The sequence below is a fragment of the Sphaerodactylus townsendi genome, linkage group LG05 (genome assembly GCF_021028975.2).
Source record: "Sphaerodactylus townsendi isolate TG3544 linkage group LG05, MPM_Stown_v2.3, whole genome shotgun sequence".
NCBI lineage: Eukaryota > Metazoa > Chordata > Lepidosauria > Squamata > Sphaerodactylidae > Sphaerodactylus > Sphaerodactylus townsendi.
Genome location: NC_059429.1, coordinates 43,528,221 through 43,552,782, shown reverse-complemented (window position 1 = coordinate 43,552,782; position 24,562 = coordinate 43,528,221). Strand labels below are relative to the sequence as shown.

Below are 24,562 nucleotides of genomic sequence, written 5' to 3'. Positions count from 1 at the left end.
TGTCCCCCCCCCCATTTTGTTTACTATATTGCTTATTGATCCTGCTGCTGAAGCCCCATTCAAAATTGAGATCACAAATCTTGGATAAAATGAGGGACAAATCTATAGACTGAGTGATGGCCTACGCTAGTTTTCTGTTGTTAAATTTTAAATTTTGCATTTGTTTTGAAATGTTAGTTTTAAATTATTTATAATGTAATAAATAATGATTACACGTTGTTTTATCCAACATTGGAAACTGCCCTGGCCCCAAAAGGGGAACAAATCTAAAAAGTAAATTACAAAGCTAGCTAGCTGAATGAATGAATGAATAAATGAATGAATGAATGAATGAATGAATGAATGAATGAATGAATGAATGAATGAATGAATGGCTGGCTGGCTGGCTGGCTGGCTGGCTGGCTGGCTGGCTGGCTGGCTGGCTGGCTGGCTGGCTGGCTGGCTGGCTGGCTGGCTGGCTGGCTGGCTGGCTGGCTGGATGGATGGATGGATGGATGGATGGATGGATGGATGGATGGATGGATGGATGGATGGATGGATGGATGGATGGATGGATGGATGGATGGATGGATGGATGGATGGATGGATGGATGGATGGATGGATGGATGGATGGATGGATGGATGGATGGATGGATGGATGGATGGATGGATGGATGGATGGATGGAGTGGCAAGGTGCTCCAAGAGTCACTGTCTCTTAAAGTCTATTCATTCCAATTGCATCTATTAACAATCCAAACGTCTTCTGCCACTTTCATATATTAAAACAGATTTTTTTCAAAAAAGTAAAAATGAAGTCAACTAACCTCTTTTTTTCTCTTTTTTATTCTTTATTTCTGCTTCGTAATGTGCCCTTGACATATTAAGTCCAGTGTGTAAGGGCTTCAAGAAATTTTGCTCAATCTTGTGAAGTTCTTTCCATACACAGGTCTAGTCAAATCAAAAAGAGTAAAGTTTATTTTTATATATTTTATATTTCCTATTTTATATACAACAGCAAGATCCCAGGAATGCATTCTTCAACTTCAGCATAGAAGCAGAAGAATTTACTACTGACTGACACTGTAATCTACTGAATCTCTATTACCTCTCCAGCTCTTGAACTGAACAATTTATTGTCCCCCTAAACTAGACCTCTGGGTCTTTTTGAGCATTTTATAAAATAGGTTGCTTGGGAAGTACAACTTTCTAGCAACAAATTGACATAGTAGGTAATTGACAACCACTATGTTTCTTGTAGGCAAAAACTGAAACTTTTCTGAGCCTCAGATTTGGTTGATGGGCGATGCTTGGGTTGGTGGGTCAGGTGTGTTCAAGAAGCTGAATTGGGCCTTTATCTTTCAGCTTGCTTTTTCAGTAGCTAAGGTCAAAGTAAGGTCAAGGGTTCCTTTTATTATATTTTAAATCATTTTCATTCCCTAATGGTCAAAATATACTGCTCTGAGATCCTATGTGATTTCTTATTCAAACAAAAAGCAAATCCCAAAAAAAATTTGTAGTACAAAATAGCTTCATTGGAATTCTCTCCCTTATGAAACTCAAAAAGGTGTAGGAAAACTTCTGCATGTAGACTTGAGTCAGTCTCCAGAGTCATATCAGCGCTTGGAGGATAAAGCTGGGATATGAGCTACAATTTGTGTGTGTTTGTTTTCAAATAAAATGGAGCATTAGTGACTGCTGTGCTCTTGTCTTATTTAAACTGTATGCTTTTCGTTTTAATTGTTTTTATCAACTTTGCAATCCCCTTTGGATCCATTTAGGAAGAAAAGTGGGGAATAAATATAGTAAGCAAGCCAAGAGTCTCAAGTAGCAGTTCTGTTTGCAGGATTAGCAGGAGCTCAGAGAGGATGGCTACACTGCAAAAACATTCAGGAGGCTCCACTTTATTTGCTTTGGTTTAACATTCTGTTTCCCAATTAAGTAGTCAGCCCCCCCCCCCCCAAGACACCCTGATAGCAGAGTTTTTGGGATTAGTGGCCTTCCCTGTATTGAAGTACTATCAGAAAACAAAGATGCCAAGTTACAGTAGTGCTTCAATATGCAATAAACCTGAACTCAACCATGTCTGCTCAGAAAATATTGTTCAGTTGCTAGGAAATAGAAATCTGATGTCAAACCCAATACAAAATGTATACATAAACTGCTCTCTTGACTATTTCAGAAGATTTGGCCACTGCGGCAGGTGGATGAGACTTTGAGCATACACAAGAAAGAAAGAAACCCCTACTATGATTGATCATTAGATCAAACTGTCACCACACTGAATCTGGAGTGCCACTGGGTTACAGTACACGTGACACAGAGAAAATTAGCAGTGAGGAATGGACTTGCTCTTGCAGCTGTGGCTATTGTAATGTTTCATATGACAGCAAAGCTCAAGTGCTGAACAAAAATAGCTCTTGCTGAGAGAAAATGGGTGGAGAAAATCACAAAAATCCAAATGATTATTCTCTGCTGCTGAAAGGAGGTTTAGCTCCGAGACTGCCTCATTAGACTTGTCCAAATCAGCAACATCCAAAAAGCTCCCTTAGCGCAGATGATCATCATAGAGTAGGTAAGTCATGATATTTTCTAATAACTCTACTTACAATGTTTCATATGTTAACCTAGATCTTTGTTGCTGGTATGGAACAAAATTACCTTGCATCTTTTGGCATTTTGCTCATATCCTGCAATCCGCACTAGCCATCCACTTGCAGAAGCCTTCCATTACAAATACTTCAACTTTGCTTCTCATGAACCATACAAGATATGTGTCAGAGCATCCAAATGCCTCCCAGCAGTCTGCATGCCTTCAACCCAGACAGGCATTATCTTACTAGAGTGGGAATGGAAGGCCTCCAGCCAGCTGAGAATATGCAGGGAAGTTTCATGCCTTAAGCACAAGGGAACCCTGGAGGTCTCCTAGTTTGCTGTACATCTTTTGGTGTGGATCATACCCCCACCTTGTTGTTCTTGCCACTTTTAAGTCATTTAAGTCACTTTTAAGTCAAGTAGGTGGAAATGGTAGGGAAATCCCAGTGTGGCCAGAGAGGGGAGGAACTAGCTTCAAGACCATCAGAAATACTGGAGCCAAAAGGACATGCTGACTCATTACAAACCAGTTTACAAACAAAACATAATGTGCAAGTCTTCTTTAATCAATCCGTTTTGAACTGGATGCAAAAGAGTCTAGCACAACTCAGTGTATAACACACCACCATTTTAGAAAAACAGCAGAAGAGAACAATCCAAACTTAGGGTGTACCTAAGTTCTATTTTAATAATTGAACCGTGCACTTAAATCCCACCAAGTTCAATGGAATATAAGCACACATAACCACGTTTGGAATGAAATCATATCAAAATCAATGTCTTCTACAGACAGCAAGATTGGGGTTTGCAGCATGACTAGAAATCTGTGGCAAACTTGCTTTCAAGTAAATATTTATAATTTTAAATAATGGAATGTTTAAAACTGGAGAATGGGAAATTTCTGGGGATTGCAGAATTAGAAAGTTAAATATATTGGTCAAGGTCCCCCAAATCATGCCCATGGGTCTCTACCAACACCTTTCCTGGTGCCCACCAAATGTTTTTAGAAAGTGGGTGGGGCCAAGTAGAGTTTGGCCCAGCAGAGCTTCTGTTTGGCTGGGCAATTTTTTAAAAATGTTGCTTCGACAGCAGTTGCAACAACATAAGGATTCTCACTGTGTGACTAAAGATAAGCTACAGCAGATGTTTGTGGCTGGCTCCAGCACCTGCAACCACCATTTTGAAGCCCCTGTTTGTGGCAGCCCACCAGCCAATGTCAGAATTCCAAAGATGCCCTCAGGCTCAGGGAAGCGGAGGATCCTTGATGTAGCTACATCAAGCAATGGATTTGAAATAAAGAAATGAACCGCAAGGTCTGTAAATAAAGGCATCAATCTATAACAGGGGTGGCCAACCTATGGAACTCCAGATGTTCATGGACTACAATTCCCAATTGGCCATACTGGCAGGGGCTGATGGGAATTGTAGTCCATGAGCATCTGGGGTGCCATAGGTTGGCCCCCCCTGGTCTATAAAGTGGCAATATTAAATAAGATACAAAGCAGAGCTTACATTACGCTTACTGCTAAAGCAGCACAAATCATTTGCCATATCAGAATAGAATCTTCAAAACCGAGCTGCATTCACAGGGCTAAAGGCTATTTGGCTCTAGCAGAATAGAATTTAGCTCAAGATGACAGATTAGTAAATCATATCTGCCAGCAATTATAAAACTGTGATCTGATTCCTTCTCCTTTCTTCATGCTCACAGATTTCAAGAGCTTTGCTTGAAAAGCTGAACTGTTAGCCCGTTCATCATCTTAACACAACAAGAAGCTGAGTTTTCACATCTTATATAATGCAAAATATCCTAAATGCTGGAGCAAAGACTCTCAGAATAAAAAAAAATCAGGAGACATTTTCAAATTATTTTATTTAGATGATGCGATTATAGTCAGTCTTGCTATGGAACTTATATTTATCATGGACTGAATATTTTGAATAACTGAGAGAATTATTATGCTTGACACTGCTTTCAGCAGGGAAGGGGGGAATTCAGCTGAAATACCCAGCAGCACTGCTGACATGCTTAGAGAACGGAGCTATAGAAAGGTTAGAAATCAAGGATCTTCATCCTTGTTCAGGATTAGAAATAAATAATTCAAGGCAAGGTTGTCAAAACACTCATGAATAAAATTTGACATCACTATAATTTTCCCCCCTGCATGTTGGAAAAATACAGATGCTCCATGCTGTGTGATACAGTGGCTGTGTTAAAAAGGGGGAAAGGTGCATTCAGAATCCACAGAGTGTACAGATATGTTGCAAAGAGATTTGCAAAATTCTAGGTGGTGTTCCAGTCTATCCATTGGGACAGCTACATGTAGATAGTTATTTACTGAAAAATTATTGCAAATGACAAGTTCTAATCTGGGTTTCTATTACAGATAGATAGAAGGCTCTATCATGGTTATCAGTAATTAAACACTGTATTTGCACTATACCATTCTTCACATTGCTATAGTAACGTTAACACATTTCATCACTTTCATTCTTAAACACACACACAGCTGTAGAAGTCTTTAAAAATTCATTATCACTTACTTGATTGTCATTTTCATTATCTCTAATGACTAAATATCTCAGCAGATTTAGAGATGCCATAATCCTGTAAATGAGAAATGAAGAAGTAATCACTTAAGACTGAAATGGATATAATGGTTTTCTTCCACGGAAGAAAAAGTGTGGGTAACTTACTGTGAAATAAATGATACTGGCAGGCAAAACTTACACAAGCTGTGCTGAAAAGAAAGTGGCTAGATTTCAACCCCTTCTCTGTTGCAGACATTCTTGGGAAGATTCAATAGACTTAGACAACATTCCAAGCAGTGGTGGGATTCAGCAGGTTCACACCGGCAGAACTGGTTGTTAAAAGGGTGCTTGTAAACAACCGGTTGTTAAATTATTTGAATCCCACCACTGATTCTGAGGTGATGATTAATTGTTTCCAAAATAGTCCTTAGAATGCCAGGCATGCTGACGAGCAAATTGAAGCTATACAGTCCCCAAAAGTCCATGAACTAGTTCTAAATACAGCCAACTATCTATTTAAAAATAAAATCGTAGAGTCTCATTTGGACTGAATCTAACACCATTTGGTTCTGGTGGGTTTTCCGGGCTGTGCGGCCATGGTCTGTTGGATTTTGTTCCTAATGTTTCGCCTGCATCTGTGGCTGGCATCTTCAGAGGTGTATCACAGAGAAAAGTCTGTTTCTTTTCTCTGTGATACACCTCTGAAGATGCCAGCCACAGATGCAGGCGAAACGTTAGGAACAAAATCCAACAGACCACGGCCACACAGCCCGGAAAATACACCAGAACCAGTTGAATCCGGCCGTGAAAGCCTTCGGCAATACACTAACACCATTTGTCTTCAACAAAAAAGCCATCTTTTCATTCAGTGTCATTTGCCAACAACACTAGTTCTCCCCTTGACTCTTGCATAGCCACCCCAACTGCACACGCAGGATTCCCCAGAGGCTGCCAAATGCACACCCATCAGCTCCTCGTTATAATAAGGCTTTCCAATGCCTCAGATGCTTGTGGATCATTATCCTTTACTATCATTTCTGATATACTGCTATATAGTCTTCCTGTCTGCGCTTTGAATGTACTCTTGATTTGTATTTCAAAAATGTCTGGCAATGCTCTAGAACCTATTTTTAAATGCCAAATAAAGGTTGTTGTTGTTGTTGTTATCATTTCTGACTTTCCAGAAAGATCTGGAAGTTCCCATGATTTCTACCAGAGGCAGGTCCCAAAGATAAACCTCCAATTAGCTGAACAGGTTATTGCGCCTCAGACAAAAACCAGGTGAGAAAAGCCAGATGCTGGAAAACTAGCCGAATGACTCTGTCACTCTCCCATTGAACTCCAACTCATAACTTCCATTCTTCTCTATATGGAAATTTCTGGAAGATTTCAATCACTGCAGTGGCTATTTGGAGCACAAAGATTGGTAGAATTCATTCCTGTCCCCAAAATACCAGCTGCCTGCTTTGCTCTGACTCATATTAAAGGAAAGCTGAAATAAGTCATATACTTAAGAGTATGAATGGAAATAATTAATATCAAGAGCAAAAGAAGATAAGAGGTTTCATTTGCCCTGTGTACAGATTCCCTGAACTGTAAATGTCTTTGGCTACCCTAATCCAGGTGCCCTCAACAAAGTGCTCGTGGATGCCATGGCAGAATCAGATAAGAGTTTTTGCCCAACGAGGCTTCTGACTGACTACTGGAGATTGATTGGCTGTGCAGATTTTTTAAAAATGTTGCTTTGGCAACAGATGCCACCAACGCGCAAGGGTGTGCACTGTGTTACTGAAGTTAAACTATGGCAATAATTTTGTGGCTTGGTCTGCTTCCTGCAGAGCCTATTTTGCGGCAGCCATTTGTTGCTGTGCCCACCATCCTGCGGCAGAATTCCAAATGTGCCTGCAGGCTCAAAAAGATTTGGGACCCCTGTTCTAACAAAATCTAACATGTAGCTGACCACTTGCACAGGAGCTCTGCTAAGCAAGTCAAGCATTAGCAAACTTCATTTGAACTGCCAGCTCTGGCTTAAAAGCTTCAATGAAGCTGACTTGATAAAGAAACAACCCTCTACAAAATACTTCGGAAATGATGCTCAATGCGTTTCACCTGTCCGAGTTCTGGAGAAGATCAGTTTCAGCTCCTTCCGGAAGTGAGAGCACAGAGTCTAACAGTGAAATCAGATGCAATCCAGTAAAACATTTACTACCCTTTGCACTCTGAAAAGCAACATGACATACAGGGAAAAAAGCTTAAGTGATATATATTTTGTAGGTAGGTGCATAAATATCATAACTGACCAAGTCCAAAAATGAAAAGAAAGAACTGTTGGTGATTAAAATGATCTAGCTTTTTACAGTGACTATCTTGTATTTTTGTTAGCTAAGGTTTTGATTTGTTTTTTATTTTCTCCAATTAATAATTCAGCATTATAAATAGATATTCTGAAATAAGCATGACAAGTAATATGCTCCACTAAATGCAAACCACAAGACACAAAAACGGCCACTAGAATAAATTATGTAAATTTCCATAAATGAGTTTAACTTACATGGGTAACACAATTTAATTTTTGAGGGTGTCTTTTTTGTATTTGATTTCCTGAGTGCCAGTCATAATTAAAAGTGTAGAATAGAAAGATATAATGAGAGGGTATGTTTACAAAGGCAGGAAGATATTAACTGTGGATTTAGAAGTATAAGAAACAGTTCTTCAGGAATATTCCAGTGTTTTTTTCATACAACAAAAATTGCCATAATATTTTTGTCTATCTAGAACCATTTTGCTGGAAACCTTTCTATCAACAAAAGCTTTAGAATTTCATAGGCATAAAAGGGATGAAAAGTATAGTGGTCAGTTTATCTGTAATAGGAAAATGTCAGATATGCAGCTCCAATCTGCATTAAGGCTACACAACCCCATCCTTCAATAGAATTTGGACTTATACCCTGCCTTTCTCTCCTGTAAGGAGACTCAAGGTGGCTTCCTCTCTGCACAATAGACACCTTGTGAGGTAGGTAAGACAGAGAGAGTTCCAAAGAACGACAACACTCCCAAGGTCACTCAGGAAGAATGTAGGAGTGGGGAAACAAGTCCAGTTCACCAGATAAGACTCTGCCATTCATGTGGAAAAATAGGGATGCAAACCCGTTCTCCAGATTAGAGTTCACCTGCTCTTAACCACCAAACAACTCTGGCTCTTTTTCTTTTAAAAGGCTATCAAACACAAAGGATATATGTTTTGATTACCAAAATTAAACTGGAGTTGCAGTTCAGGACCTCCCTCACTTTCTTGTAGAACCTGATCTGAATCACACCATTTGTATTTTGCAGATGAATGGTGATCTGCCATCTTTGGAGTCGTCCACACAGGGCCAGGGCTTTGTGGTTTCCCCACTGTTGGTGTGTCTCAATTAAAGCCCAGCAGCAATGGGGTCTCCACAAGGCTGGTTCCCCAATTGTTTGCCTCCCCCATCCTTTGAAAGTGACCATCCTCCCTCCTCTGGGCTACCAGGGCTTTTGCAATAAAAAAGCAGCACAAGAATATTGTTATAGTGATATATTGTTGAAAGAATATGTGTAGCATGTTCTCCAAATTCCCAGCTTTCTTTTTTTTGTACCTCTTTCCTTTGTGAAGAAATACCCCTCTGAAATCTGAGAATTCAGAGAACCTGCAACACTTGTTACAATGGTATATCAGTGTGACAACCTACTAGTGCTGATGGTAAAAAGTTAAAAATCCCCCAGTAGAAGGAAACTGCTGCCCTGAGGACAGGATCAGGGAAAACAGCTATCATGTGGGCCAAAAAAATCCAAATTTACCCACCCACACAGTACATATCCAGGCTGTACTGTGATCTTTCCCAGAACTTCAGAGCCAAGCACATTTAAGGAAGTCAGAAGAACACCTGTACCACAATGTTGTGAGAAAACAAGAAACAAACTTGCTTTCCAGAAGCACAGAACTTGTGGCAGATAACCCAGGTGGAAGACTGCCTTTCTTCTCAGTGCTCTGAAACAGCACTGAGAAAAAGTACACTCTCAACGATGAAAAGAGCTCTTTAAGGGGCTTCAAGCATAGAAACTTGGCACAGATTAACAAATACATTGAAATTGTTCCTAGCAACATTTCCAAGATTGCCTCCTTTGGTCTTTTTTCAACCACCCTTTCTTACTCATAAACATAAAGAAGCCTATAGAGTATCCATCAAGCATGTGGGGCAGCCATCTGAAGAGAAAATCAGCACCACACTCCAACAATTAACTTGCAGAAGTAGATAGACAGTTTTCTTTGGATGGTAGCTTTAATGTACTGCATTGTCTACTGTTTGTCCTTCAATAACCTCCTCACCTTTAAGGATAAATCAATCTGATTTTTAATATTCTGGATAATGTATGCTTCCACACCAGAATGGCTACTTGTCTTCAACAGACATCTGAAACACAATGCAGAACGGGAAAGATTATGTCATGAATTGTGTATTACTCATTAGCTAGAACTGGTGTTTTTGATGTACACAGCAATAATAGTGATTTGCATTCACTATGTTGGTGGTAAAATGAATCCTATAGATCTTATGATTGAGTCTTTCTGACAGTTTCACAAAACCAGGCATACCTGAACAATGTGTACTTTCCTTCATCCTCAAACTTGTTTATGTACAGCTGTAAAAGCTTTAAACTCTTCTTTCTCTGCGCAGAAAGACAAGGAGCAAGTTACATCTTGTTTAAAAACCGAGGCGTAGCTCCAAGGGGATGGGGGTGGGATTGCGTGATGCACTGGGTGTGTGCCCCTGTGGGGGTGTGGCAAGGGTGTTCCGGGGGCATGGCGGGGGCATTTCAGGGGTGTTGCGAGGATGTTACAGGGCGGGGCAGGGCCTTTACAGGGCGGGGCCAGAGGATGTACCAGTGCACCAGGTGCTTTTCCCCCTTGCTATACCTCTGCTTATAAACATACAAAATTCAGTTACGTACCAAAGATTCAAAAGGACACTGTGTCATCACTTTCACCAATTCCTGTAATAAAAAAATACAAATTATGTATTGAAAATTTCACACTAACCATTTGGCAAACAAATATCACTTAAAATGCTGTTTTAAAAAGGTCCCAACTTCAACTCACAAAAATAAGGAAACAAAGTTGTAAAGCTTTAACTCTGTCCTTAAATCACACAACTGCACAGATAAATATTGGATAGGACAGGGCACTAAGCAATGTTGTATGTATGCAAGCTGCAATAAAGGCATAGAAAAGTGGAGTAAGGAGAGCGGGATGTAGTGAAACACATTAACACACATATTGTATTATATCTAAGGCAGCCTTAATATCACAGTTAAGAGTTTAGAAAAATTCTTGACCAGCAGCCATTTTTAATGTAAGATATGCTACTTATGTTAGGATTTTGGAAGAATGAACATGGTTGTGTTACTAAGATTTGTACATTCCTACTGGAACCCTCACAAAGGATTCTTCTGGAGTAGAAGAATTCCACACCTACACTAATCTGAAAGGAAAACATTTCCGCCTATGCTCAAAATGTCCCTACAAGGTGGGATAAACAATCAAAACCACCTCCTAAATTATCCTCTTTTTATAATATTTTCTTCTATTCCAATTTTTGTAAGATTTCAAATACTCCAATACTTTATTCAAAACAATGACTAAGAAAGCACAATATTCAAGAGACTTCATTTCAGATCCAACATTACTATCTACTTTGTGTCTTTCTAATTAACACACACACACGGGCTGAGGTTGGCATTTGTATGACAGACATGAAAGGATGCTCTGGATTTTGTTTTCCCCAGAGGTTTGCTTCCTCTGAATATAGAGCAGTGGCTCTCAACCTTCCTAATGCCGTGACCCTTTAATACAGTTCCTCATGTTGTGGTGACCCCCAACCCTAACATTTATCCATTTTACAGATGGAGAACACTGATGCAGAGAGTCTTAGGCGACCTCTGTGAAAGGGTCGTTTGACCCCCAAAGGAATCGCGACCACAGGTTGAGAACCGCTGATACAGAGGTTCTCATTAGTCATCATGGCTAGGAGCTATTGATTGGCTATTCTTCAGGAATCTAATATCAGAACACATTTAACTTGAGAAATAAGTTTTATTCTGCTCTTTTGATTTTTCATAGACGTATTGCATTTTAACAAATAGAATTCATATCAGTAAAATCAAAACCTTCTTTTCTCAAACAGTAGAAGAGTTTCATTTCAGTTCCAACCAAAAAATAAATTAGAACATTTTACAGTAAAATGACATAAAATCTGAAAAATGATGGCTGGTTCTGCACAGGCAACACTAACGGATTAAATAAACCCATGTTGCTTGTGCCACCATTTGAACAGCAGGTGCAGGGGCTAGCTGGGATCGCTGGGATCCCAGCAGCAGGAGGTGGCACAGTTTGCATAGGACACATGTTTCCCTGCAAACCACGCACCCGAGAATCTCTCCATCCAAGAATCCCCACCCACCCACCCACCCACTGGTACAACACAATGGCTGCCTAGAGAATCCACTCTAATGGCGGCTGTCTGGGGAAATCCACCATAATGGTGGACAGAAGCGGGAGGAATAAAATGCTTCCTGCTTGCCATAGTTTGCACAAGCAAGCAGGAAGCGTCTGAAACCTGGGTTGAAGAGAAAAAGTTGCTAATTTAGTGACTTTCATTCAACCTGGATTCAGGCAAATATAACGGGTGTTGGGGGGCGAGTTCTGTGGGAACTTCTCCTCCATAGTGCTTTAAAAAAAGGGCTGAACCCATTACACTTGGCCTGTGTGGAATCATGAAATGTTCCTTACAACTCCCACCTGTGCGGGTTTTATAAATTTTTTGAATCAGCCTGTTTAATGAACCACATTAAAGTGTGAGCAAACACTCCCAATTGAAATTCCTCTCAGAACATTTTGAGAAATATCTGCAAGGTAGAAACTGTGTGGTATGCAGTTAGAAGTTGAGGGTTTTTTTGTATTACCTGAGGTATTGTAATAAAGCCTTTGAACTCCAAGTACTGAAGGAAAAGGCTGTTATCTTCCAGTCTCAGTAGACAGCTCTCCAGCAGATCCTACAAATGAAATATCACATTGATTTTAAAGACCAAGAGTAACAGAAAAGAACAGGGCAGCCACTGTGGTCAGCCACAGCTGATAGTGGCTGGTTGTTAGGCAACAGTGTTTAACAGGTGGCTGTGACAGCTCTCCCAATTTGGTCCAAATTCAGATGTACACATTTCTAAGACTCTAGCTGGAGGCAGGCTGTAACCTGAAGCATACCTACTCAATAGTAAACTCCAATAAACTCCAAGCAACTTACTACTAAGTAAATATATATAGGCTGGGAATGTTAGTTCCATACTGCCCTTACTTTTTAAAGTAGAAAGATGAAGTTTGCACTTTCTGAAAATGCCACTGGAGACCAGTTACCCTCAGCGTAGAACCTATCCTGTGGCATTCCAAAGGATTCAATCCTATCGCTTACCCTATTCAACCTCTACGTAAGCCCTCAGGACATATCATTCACAGTTTTAGGCCTGGCTGCAGTGGTGGGATTCAGCAGGTTCGCACTATTTTGGCAGAACCGGTTGCCAAAATACAGAGTAGGCCACCTTAGCCTTGTAAGGGCTCAGCTGCCCTCTTGGGTCAAATAAGACACAACTATGGCTTCTGTTCACAGACTCTTTACTTCCATCAGGTAGTTGACAACACTCCTATATGCTTAAGCCCCTGGCTTGCTGGAGGTCCCTGCTCCTACTGTTATGTCCAAGGACAGGGCAGCTCCAGGGGTTGGGTGTGGAAGGGTCCTTGGGTGGGTGTCTGACAAGGAGAGGGGTAGAATAGGCTGCCTGGTACTAGGAGGCAGCCCTGTTCCTGAACATACACTGAGTGTCTCCATTCGGTTGCAAATCAGTTACCAGTTTTAATACAAAGTATTGGCTATCACTTACAATACCTTTCATGACTTTGGACCCTCATGTCTGTGGGACCACCTCTCCTTCTATGCTCCACCAATACAGCTTCGCTCATCTGAGCAAGGCCTTCTACAGCTGCCCCCCTGCAAGTGGGCAAGATCAACTGCCCATATAGACAAAGTTGCAGCCCCCATTCTGTGGAATGGCCTGCCTAATGAGGTCTGGAAGGCTCCCAATCTTATGGCATTCTGAAACTATGCAAAACAGAATCATCCGGAAAGGCATTATTTTACAGATAATAGGGCTATACCATAATGGAAAGCTTCAGAAAGATGTTATAAAGAAAGGAAAGGGAGGCTCCTAGTATTTGTTGCAGTATTCTTATCATACTGTGTAATTTCTGCATCAGTTAACATGTCATGCTAATACTTGTGCTTTTTTGAGCTTTGCTTCAGTTTCTGCAGTCCTAGTTTTATTACACTGCTTACTGGATGTCCCATTCCGTTGGCTTACTGACTTACTATGCAATTTGCTTTGAGTCTCAGTGAGAAAGGTGAACTAAGAATAATATAAACAAATAAAATGATTTTAAAAGGAAAAACATTACACTTACAAGTCCTTTTGATAATACAGATTCTTCTTTCCTGCAAGAAATTAAGCTGCTGTCAGTTTATATCAATCTGAAATCAATATTTGGGGGCCTCTGTGAAACCCAGGTACATTCTTTGTCACCAAGGATCATGTCTTATGATGCTTGGCCCAGATTTCCTTACTAAGTAGCTGTATAGCAAAGATTTTCAAAGCAGTTCTGTCCCTCATGATAGTTCTGTAGGTAAACTAAAAGGGCTGTGTGAGGATCCTGTATGTCAACTGACTACCTCACTGAATGTTGCCATACATCAGGGGTGTCCAGTTCTGGTGCTGCAGATGTTCATGGACTACAATTCCCATCAGCCCCTGCTGGCATGGCCAAACTCTTTTTGTAAATGTGTAGGAAGGATCCGGGTGGGAAGGAAGGAAAGGAGTTTACTTTCAACAGTAAATGGAACACACACACGGAGGACTAAACCCTGCCACCTTTTCCCTTTATTGCATCCCACTTGTTTAAACATCTGTCTCCCAGCCTGACTCATTTCCAGTACTGGAAATATTTTTAAAGCACAGCAATACAGAAAGGTAAGACACAGGGCAGTGCTTAGTGTCCTCATGTTCTGTTTGCATTTAAAAACTGAAAATGCTCTCCAACGTATATCACACACTTTACATGGGAACAAGAGAGAAAAGAAATGCTCCAATCACATCTAGTTTGACTCTTAAAGAACATAACTACAGGTGAAATGCATTTCCCAGTTCCTCTGGAACCTATTTGTGCTTTGCTTTCAGCAGAGCCAGCTTTTCACTGTTTCAGATACTATACCATGTCAAAAAGCAAATGAGACACATAAACATAAAATCATGGTATGGATCCAAAGGGATCCTAGCATGAGTAGATGCACTTTTGCTTCTGTAAGTGAGGCTACCCAAATAGCATTGGCTCCCCTACCAGCTACACTCCCAACCCACTGTGTATTTTGGGGTAGGGGGCTACATAGGCTGCATTAAGGAGGCAGAGGAAGGACCTCCTTCTGCAAAGCAGACCTCCCACCACATTTGTTAAGATCCAATCAAAAAAGCTTGGATTATAAGCTGTCAGTCTCTTTTATTGTATATGTCTGAAAATATTACCTTAGGAAGAGGAAGGGTAAAAAAATTGAAATAAATACAGTTGAGACCCCTACCTTTCTAGCAGAACATGAACGTGCACCATGTTGCACTGCAGAATATATGCGGGGCTGCAATGAAAGAGTCACACACCGCTATAACTGATGCCTCACACAATCTATTCTGAAGATTTTTTAAAAAAAACATCAGTTTTTTATAGGACACCGTTTTCACTGAAAGTCGCAATGTGTAATAAGTAATATTCCCCAACACATGGCCCAGAGCTTATATATGATTGTATTTAACAGTCAACCTGCACAAACCTGATTATTCTAGTGCCCATCTCCTTTCCCACAAACAAACAAATAGCTGCAGAAACATTTCCCTTCCTGGAGGTTATTCTTACATGCCACTAATAACCAAGTAAGTGAAAAATTACAAGTGTGCAATAATTAAACGATAATGTAATACTTACTGGAAAACTGCTGGAAAATAGTTCATTCCAAAGTCCAGAACAAAGATGATATAAGACAGGCATGCCTCAGAATCTGATGACTGCTCTCGTTCTACTTCCACTAATTCCTCATTATCCCAGGTTTGATTTCTGCATCCATGCTGAGGGAATACTTTGGGAATCAATTCTCTAATGTCCAGCAAAATGCCCTGGTAAACAATAAGAAAGTTTGGCACTTCACATAATGCCATATAACAAATAATATTTTTTCACATCTAAGGATAAACATTTCATCAAATACTCCGAACGTTTTATAAATTGTAAAGGACAGGCAGCCTGATCCAAAGGGGGGGGGGTTAGATTCATGGCAGCTGGGTACAGCACTGCGTGTCACCTCCAAAGAAGCATTTTATGGCACAGTCACCAACAAAAAAAATATGAGAAAAACCCACTGGCCAGCAAAAGGCCTAATTGTAAATAAACATACATAAATCTTGCTAAATCAGGACAGGAAGTCAAAATAATAAAATTATGTTTACAACTGGGGGAAAACGCTCCAACTCAAGCCTCACTTACTAATATATCTGCAGCAAACTGCCTTAAAGGATGCTTGACTGTGTCCTCAGATAATAGTTCAAACTCTGCCATGAGCAAGGGGTATTTCAAGCTCTTCAGGCAACTGAAAAGCAAAGTAGTTAAGCAGATCATAGACAAGTTCCAGAAAACACCAAAAATGTGCAATGCAAGATCAAACAGACTTACCAATGTATGCAAAAAATAATTATTATACCACATGACTGGAAGAAGGGAAGAAAACATCTCAAGAATCTAGAAAATGGCAGTGTTGCTAGGAACCAAAAATTCTGCTTCTCATTGTGATAACATGTCTGAAAAACCGTCTCAAGACAAAAGCTATTTGCTTGCATCTTGAGGTTGGAAATGAGACTATAAGCAGGAGCAACAGTGGCGTAGGAGGTTAAGAGCTCATGTATCTAATCTGGAGGAACCGGGTTTGATTCCCAGCTCTGCCGCCTGAGCTGTGGAGGCTTATCTGGGGAATTCAGATTAGCCTGTACACTCCCACTCACGCCAGCTGGGTGACCTTGGGCTAGTCACAGCTTCTCGGAGCTCTCTCAGCCCCACCCACCTCACAGGGTGTTTGTTGTGAGGGGGGGAAGGGCAAGGAGATTGTAAGCCCCTTTGAGTCTCCTGCAGGAGAGAAAGGGGGGATATAAATCCAAACTCCTCTTCTTCTTCCTCATCCCAGCAAAATATTTATGTTTTACATTCATTCCTTCAGGCCATAAATATGGTTGGGGTTTTTTAAACAGACTCCCAAAGCTGGCCAACTGAAAGGGTTCTGAAAATTTGCTTGTTGATTTTGCCAGATTCCAAACAAAGACAAAATTCCCCCACCATGCACCTGGCAAGGGTTTTGATAACTACTACAGCTAAACTCTGCAAAAGCCAGGCATGCATATATTTTCTAGTCCAAAACAACACGCTTCATGGTAGATATTGGTGCCAGGGGTGAACAACTGGAAAGTGGCAGGGTGAGAGGAACTTTGCCACAGAAAATTAGTGGATAGAACACAGAAGCAGTGACCAAAAGTGGTAGAGTAGGGGAAGCAGTTACGCACTCACTTCCAACTGTCACTTTTCTTGCAAATTCTCCTTGTCCTGCTACTTAGCAGTTGTTTGGCAGAGATTCTCTGGTGCTGTTGAAAGGACAGTGTTGGCTTTAGTAAGCCTCTCTCCATAGCTGCTTTTACTTAAAGAGAGATACTCACAAGCTTAACAGTTCCTCCTTCAGATCTTCACACTCTCCATCTGAGCTCTCCACGTGCTTAACAACTTCATCCACGAAAGGATTAACAAAATCTGTTAAAGCACTGCAACAGTGACAGAGGCCATGAATATCTTCTTGTAGCTGTTGTGCTGTGTAAGGTACTGGCATAAGAGACAGCTGGTTCAAAATGGTGGACAGTGACAACCCGAATGAATATGCTTTATTTCTGGGAAGTTTCAGAAGCACTAGGATAAAAAGATCCACATATGTAACAAATCTACATTTTAACCAACTGATTCTAATCATTATGAATTTTAGGCCTGTTGAACCAAGAACAAAGGAGGTTTTGGGTTACTGGGTCTACTTCAACTGAACTTAGTATAGTAAAAGTTAATGCCTTAAAGTAGAATTATGTATAATTCAGTGATCTTTTTCTGAAGATAAATTGCCTTCTAAAATCATAGTCCCTTCAGCTGCAATCTAGAAAAGGGAGAGTGGGAAGAGGAGTGTAATTCTTCCCACTGCCCACATTTTCCTGCTAAAAATCATCACTACAATGGTGCTTTTACCTGCTGGGGAAAATGCACTAATATCTGTAAGTATTTCCAAGCAGGAATAAAAGGTGGTAGCTTTCAGTGGGAAAAAATAGTAATGGAATAATGAGCTAAACATCCCCTTTCTACCCACCTTAGTCTCCCCCTTTAAATTAGTGATTGCATTGTGTTAAAAGAACAATCAAACAATTACACATAATATATAGTTCTATCCTCACAAATTCATATCAGTTTCTCCAGGCAGACTCCAGTACATGAAACAAAAAAATCTGCAGAATGGGGCCACCTAGAACTAGGGTCTATATTTCTACATACCTGAAAAAAAGCCAAGGTTTGCAGACAAATCTGAAAACTTTTTTTAATTGGGGGGAGGTTACCCACATTAAAAAAGACAGGAGAGTGACGTTTGTGCATAGGAAGACATTGCCTAGGAGAAAATAACTTTTGGGGGGCAAAACAGCAACCCACCATGGCACTTAACAATGGAAGGTAGTTTGGGAAGCAAGAAAGCATGAGGGCAGTCAAAAGAGGGAAGGAGAGCAGGGAATGGGCAGTGAAATAGAAATAAAACAGAAAGGAATAATTGTTAAACAATATTTCACAAGGCAATCTAAGATAAAAACTCAAGAGATTGTTTCTGAAGTTAAAACACACACACACAAACAGAGGCCCTTGCCGCACGGGCCAAATACAGCGTCCTGGGGACGGCAAAAATGTTTGGGAAACAGCGGCTTCCAACCGCTGCCGTGCGAATGGCAGCGGTTGGAAGGCGCCATCGCTCCCCCCTTTCCCAATCGACTTACCTTCCCTGCGACCGTCCGGCATGTCGCCAAGGCCTGGGGACACGCCCCCCTGCCCTGCGACTCCAGAGCGGTCGCGCAGGGTAGGCGGGCGTGTGCCCTGGCCTCGGCGACGCGCCGGACGATCGCAAGGAAGGTAAGTCAATCAGGCGACGGTGCAGCGCAGCGCTGTCTTCCTGGTAGTTTCCGGAACTGTTCGTGTGAACGGTCCCGGGGGGGTTGGGTCGGCGTCATGTACACCGACTCAACCCCCAGCATGGCCGTGCGGAAACGGCCAGAAAGACTGCAAACAGGACAGACGTTGCCTGATGCCTAACGACAGAGTTGGGCCATGTGAACATTCCTTGGGGAGGATTCCCACAGACAGAAAGCAACCTTAGAAAAGCGAATGTGTTAAAAGGCACTCTGAGTTAGGAATGCCACATATGTGTTCATAATAGAGGATCTACTAACGCCCACAAACTACAAACCTGACCTTTGAAAGGCATGTGCAACCCTATTGGATACTGGCTGACCACCACCTTCATTGTCTAGCAAATTACCCAACTACTACCAACTACCTGGCTATCTACCAATGGCTATAGTCCAAACAACACTGAGTGAAATGTGATGTACTTCCAAGTTAACCTGCTTAGGATTGCTGCCATGTCTTGTTTCAATTTATTAGTGCCTGTTTGCAAAATTAACTCCGAGTCTGCAATCTGAGGGCCTTTCCCCACACTCTTCGATCCCCCCTATGCCCCGCGCTACTCTCCTCAAGTAGCGCAGGGCTTAAGGTAAGTGGGGAAAGGCCCTAAAACATTACTATGGGCTGGGTGTGCTCACTGGGATTTTTGATTTCTTTTTCTTTTAACAGCAAGCAGCTATACACCCTACCAGAAACTGCATCTGAAAATCCCCTCAGTTTCAAACCTGACGGGGGAGGGGGGACAAAAGGGCTTTGGAATTGGCATGACCCCATCACTAGCATAAATGTACCCCAAGCAGCATAAGTGGCATGTACATCAGTACAGGGGCACTTACATTGGTCCTGGGGTGCTGTGCAGCCCTGCGTCGCCCAGCCACAAATACTGCCACTGCGCCAGTGCTCCTTTAGTGCAGGAGCTGCCACCAGCACTGATGGGAACATACTAGGACGTGGAGATGATTTAGTCGGCTTCCTAAGGCCTTTCAGCCCAATGGGAATGTCCCCTTTCACTGATGTAGACTTCTATCAGCTGCAGGGACCTTTCAGCGCAGTAAGTGAGTGTTTTCTCTTTTTTTGGCTTGTCCCCCTCAGGAATGATCTGCCCGAATGTGAAAGTTAGGCCATTTCTGCATAGCCAATTATAGCGTTGTGCCGTTGGTGTTATTGGCAATGCTGCAGCAACGGAGCATTTACATGAACGGGTGCTCTGTGGACAGGTAGCGCATCAGCTGAACGGCAGCGCTTCGTACGACTGCACTTTGCAAACGGCATTATTTTTTCCCCAGGGTAGACATCACGGGTATTCGGTGCCAGGATTGGCCAGTGTGGGCCACCATTGTGGGTGGCGGGCTCTGTGGCACTGATTCCTGGCGAGCACTTTGCATGACACCAGCTGCGGAGCGCCGTTGTTGAAAAGACTTGCTCGTTGAGCGATTTTCAAATTCACCATTGTGGGGCTGCTAGAGCGTTGCTGCATTGCTGCAGTGTCGTTTCTGCAGCGGTGGCCATGCGAACTCCCCACCCATAACACTGTTTTCCCTGCAGTTTACCGGCTTTTTTGATCTGTGCAGAAACGGCGTTAGTTTCACTGCTATTTGTATCCCACCACTGTAGGTTGTGTTTGGGATGACATTCTGCTTTCTCATAAACAGAACAGGAACCATGTCTCCACTCACAGAGTGTGATGGGAATATTTAGAAAGCTCTTTGAACTCTAAACACAAACAGTAAATAAGCATTCTTAGACAATTATAACCATAACTCTTCAGATATTTTCTAAGAATATTACAGTACATCAGTTAATGTGTGGAAGGAGTTTTTCAGACTTCGTGCTTCAAAACACTTCAAATGACATAGTCAGTCAAGTTATTTTGTTTTAGTGTTCAGAAAATAAAAAGCTGCTTACCCTCCTGCAGAGGTTTAAGCAAAACCAAGACTGTTTGGGACATTTGATCCTTAGAAGTTTGTTCAATTTGCTCCAGAAAACCCAGAACAAGCTCTTTTGGATTGCACAACTGCAACAAATGGGAGAAAAGTTAGTACAATAAGCTTGAAATGTTTATTTCCAACACCCTATTATAATCACCACTACCATCTATAAGATGGTAAACATGACAGATCAGTATATTTTGCATGATAATGCTGCCACTTTGGAGGTGTTTCAGGTGCAAGATGTTTTCCATCTTACAAGCATTTACAAACATCTCTTATTCACTCAAGCCTATGATGCTTCACAGCTGTATGAATGTAAAGATTTCTCTACCAAAAATCTAGTTTGCACAAAACCAACTTTCTAGATTATTATCCCTTGAACAATATATATCATCCTGAAAACATCCCTCCCTATTGTATAAACCTGGCTATCAAATCCTCCTCTACCCCAGTTTAAATATGTTCTGCTACTGGGAAATGCTTAGGCAAGGCTAGGGCTTCAATTAATCTCCAGAAAGAAGAGATACAAACCAGTGAAGCAGCCTTCAGAATCCTTTCTTTCTTAGAAGTAGTCAGTATCGTTGAAATGCTTTTGGCTTATATGACATTCAATACATGATGTAAAGCTTTTGGCTTATGACATTCAATACATGATGTAAAACAGAATTCTGGACTTTGCCACCTCCAATTTAGGCCAAAGGGTTATATGTTTTAGAATTCCATCATGTTAAAAACTCCTGGCATGCAGTAAACTAGATTAAAGAGTGGGATGTGCTAAATTTATCTCCTTAATATGCTAGGTTACTGAATGCTGGGAACTTTCCATGTGGACAAGCATTCTTAATTTGATTACAGTCTGGAACACTAGACAACAGATTTTCAAAGACAAGCCCTATCCATCCAGTCCCATGCCTTTCTCTTTTCATAACTTGCTTCCCAGCTCAGTCCCCAGGTATACATGTTGTAGCATAATTATTCTCCCTATCCTCAAACAATTCCACCTATCCCACAAAACCCTATATATCTAAAAAAAAAATTAAAAATACTATCTAAATCCCCCCCAGATGTCTGCCACCTTTGCTATCACTCAAGGGCAAAGCCAAAGGACATCCTTTATCACTATACCTCATATGGGATGGAGTAGACATTATGACTCACCTCCACCAACTTATCTAATATTTTCTTACAGCGATCTCTCTCAATGTCATTTTCTTTATATTCATGCATACATCTGATCACAGGACCCACAAGATTCCAGCCCATGCTTTTGATAACAACCTATACAAAAAATTTCAAATTCTACTTTATAGAAATCAAAATATTCACACATTAGAAGAACAAACAGAGCTGAGTGCAGCATTGAATTTTTGAAGTATTCTAGTGGGGACTGTTTTGGTATTATATCCCAAGCATCAGTGCGACTGCTAAATAGTTTCAGAGGGTAGCCATGTTGGTCTGCAGTAATTTATTTTTTATTTATTTATTTATTTCTTAAATTTATATACCGCCCGATCCCCGAAGGGCTCCGTAAAACAGGTCTCATTGAATTGGTAGACTGTAAAACAGTTAAATTCGAGTAAAACAGTTAAATTCGAGTCCAGTAGCACCTTAAAGACCAACAAGATTTTGGGGGTATAAACTTTCAAGAGCCAAATCTTCCTTTGTCAAATGAAGGAAGGAGACTGATGAACTTTGACTCTTGGAAGCTAAAACTCTTGTTGACTCTAGAGGGCTCCTGCTCTTGAATCTAACTGCTAAATTGTTTGTTTACTGCATTCCTGTCCTACCCTTTCTTCAAAGTTCTCTGCATAACGAATAAGTTTTACCCCTTCTCCATTTTATCTTCCTAACACCCTGTGAGGTGGATTAGGTTAATCAAGGCCGACTGGTCCAAGATAAGCTTCATGGCAGAGGGGCAAGTAAAACCAGTGTCTCCATTTCTAATCCAATACTCTAAGTCACTACAACACACTAGCTACATAATATCTTGCCTAGTTCTCAATAGATGGGAAGCCTGTATCTAGAATCTAACGTGTCACACTTCAGGTCAGGGCTGTAATGATTCAATGACCCTCCATACAAAAACATTTCACCTACATAAAAAAATAGTGTGTCAGGGAAAAGGGATCTAGACTAGTCCTGACATTTTAGTTGCAGAGGGAACTTTTCCATGTGGAAAAGTATTCAGCAGAGTCCTGCCTTAACAGTCTAGACACAGTCTACCAATTCAATGAGACCTAAGTTCAGTACTTCAGCATTATAGCCTGAAGCTGAAGCTCGTTATTGATTCTCCAAGTGCAGGTGGTTCACGTGAATTTTGCATATTTTAACTCTCTGCCTTGGATAACATTTCCATTTCAGGAAATAGCTGCAACCAGTCTACAGTTTGACATATTCCAAATCACCAGCTTAGAAGTACATATAGTTGGTATAAAAATATAACCCAAGTAATAGCTGTTTTATTAAAAACATACATGATGTACTTTAATGATTTCTAAGCCCTTATTGTAATATAAAAGTCCATTCATAACTCTGCCAGCATTCTCTTTCCATAACATGAGATACTTGTCCATCATGCAGTCAAGTTTTCAATTCTTATAGCTTTAGCCATTATCTTTTGGCTTTGGTACAGGTAGCTGAGTATGTAGTTTTGACTCACCTTGTTTTTCTCATTTTGAAATGTTTCTAATACTTCAGTTATATGCCCCTCTTTCAAGCACTTTTCCCCCGCAGCTTGGAAGAGGTCAAAATCCTCTCCTTTAAAGTCCTCCTCATCCAGATTTTGCTAAAGTGAGAATGTACATGTTTTCATTATAATTTATAAAATCAATTAGACACACAGAGCTTTACACATGGCAATTTCATCTCAAAATTAAGGTGATTCTTTAGTTGTACATAGACATTTTATTTATTTAATTTATTTATTTATTTATTTATTTATTTATTTATTTACTTATTTATGTATTTTATTATTTGATTTACTATACCACCCACCCCCAAAGGGCTCTGGATGGTGTACAACGATAAAGCAATTAAAAAGTCATAAACTAACAGTTAAAACAAGATAAAATACAACATCAATGAACCAGAGGAAAACCTAACATTAACATTAGATGACAACCCGCAGAGACCTCTAACCCACTGGGAGGGGACCAAATAAGATTATAGTTGGGGGTGACGTGGGAGGCAATCAGGGACCGCCTCCCTCCCCCCACCCCAGAGCCTGGTGGAACAGCTCTGTTTTGCATGCCCTGCAGAACTGTCCAAGGTCCTGCAGGGCCCTGATGGCTGGAGGCATTCCACCAGGCAGGGGCCAGGGCAGTAAAAGCCCTGGCCCAAGTAGGGGCCAGCTGCATCATTGAGAGGCCAGGGACCACCAGCAAGTTTGCTTCTGTGGATTGCAGAGGACAAGTAGGGACACATGAAGAGAGACATGACATAAACTCCAGACACATGTTATCTGCCTCAGTATTGTTTCAAATACAAAACAATACATGAACATACATGAAGCTGCCCTATACAGAGTCAGATCATTAGTTCATCACTTTGCTTTGGATCTCAGGCAGAAGTCTCTCAGATTGCCTTCTGGCAGGACTGTTCAACTGGAGAAACCTGTTCACAGTGGCGTAGTGCCAACGGGACGGGGGGGTGCAACACCCTGGGCGGAGCAGCAGTGGAGGCGTGGCCAGGCCATGGAGGGGGCATGCAGGGCGTACTGGGGCAGGAGTGGGGACAGGTGGCACTGCAGCAGGGGCGCAGGGGGCGCATGTGCCCTGGGCGCAGTGTCCCCTAGCTCCACCAATGCCTGTTCAACTGGGGATTGAACCTGGGGCCCTCTGCATGCAAAGCAGAGACTCACCCACTGAGCTATACCCCATTCCATGCGAGGGGGTATAGCTCAGTCTCAAATTAGAAAAGGACAGGAAATGAAGATCAGACTTCTTCTACTGTACTGATCTCTATAAAAGCTCCTTCCATGGTATAGTGGAATTTAACAGGCAGGTACTTACACATCTTTGTATTATGTCTTGAAATTCTTCTTCTGCCATTATTTTCTGATCTTCAAGAGCTCTGGCATAAGTTAAAAGAACATATCTGAATGAAAAATACTGCATTCTATCAT

General features: G+C 41.3%; 1 protein-coding gene across 4 annotated transcripts in view; it reads right to left on the bottom strand.

Moving 5' to 3' along the window:
- Window positions 1-24,562, bottom strand: part of GLMN (glomulin, FKBP associated protein) — a 29,830-nt gene that overhangs the window by 3,802 nt on the left and 1,466 nt on the right. For all 4 annotated transcript variants that reach the window (XM_048496423.1, XM_048496424.1, XM_048496427.1 and 1 more), the window contains exons 2-17: window positions 24,450-24,510; window positions 23,099-23,224; window positions 21,598-21,717; window positions 20,414-20,522; window positions 16,969-17,212; window positions 15,755-15,857; window positions 15,200-15,387; window positions 14,802-14,855; window positions 13,637-13,667; window positions 12,091-12,180; window positions 10,081-10,122; window positions 9,725-9,798; window positions 9,458-9,542; window positions 7,216-7,325; window positions 5,119-5,182; window positions 807-930 (exon numbers count right to left, since the gene is read on the bottom strand). In XM_048496423.1, the coding sequence (XP_048352380.1) occupies window positions 807-930; window positions 5,119-5,182; window positions 7,216-7,325; window positions 9,458-9,542; window positions 9,725-9,798; window positions 10,081-10,122; window positions 12,091-12,180; window positions 13,637-13,667; window positions 14,802-14,855; window positions 15,200-15,387; window positions 15,755-15,857; window positions 16,969-17,212; window positions 20,414-20,522; window positions 21,598-21,717; window positions 23,099-23,224; window positions 24,450-24,488 (1,603 nt within the window). In that variant the 5' untranslated portion in view covers window positions 24,489-24,510. The remainder of the gene's footprint in view (window positions 1-806; window positions 931-5,118; window positions 5,183-7,215; window positions 7,326-9,457; window positions 9,543-9,724; window positions 9,799-10,080; window positions 10,123-12,090; window positions 12,181-13,636; window positions 13,668-14,801; window positions 14,856-15,199; window positions 15,388-15,754; window positions 15,858-16,968; window positions 17,213-20,413; window positions 20,523-21,597; window positions 21,718-23,098; window positions 23,225-24,449; window positions 24,511-24,562) is intronic.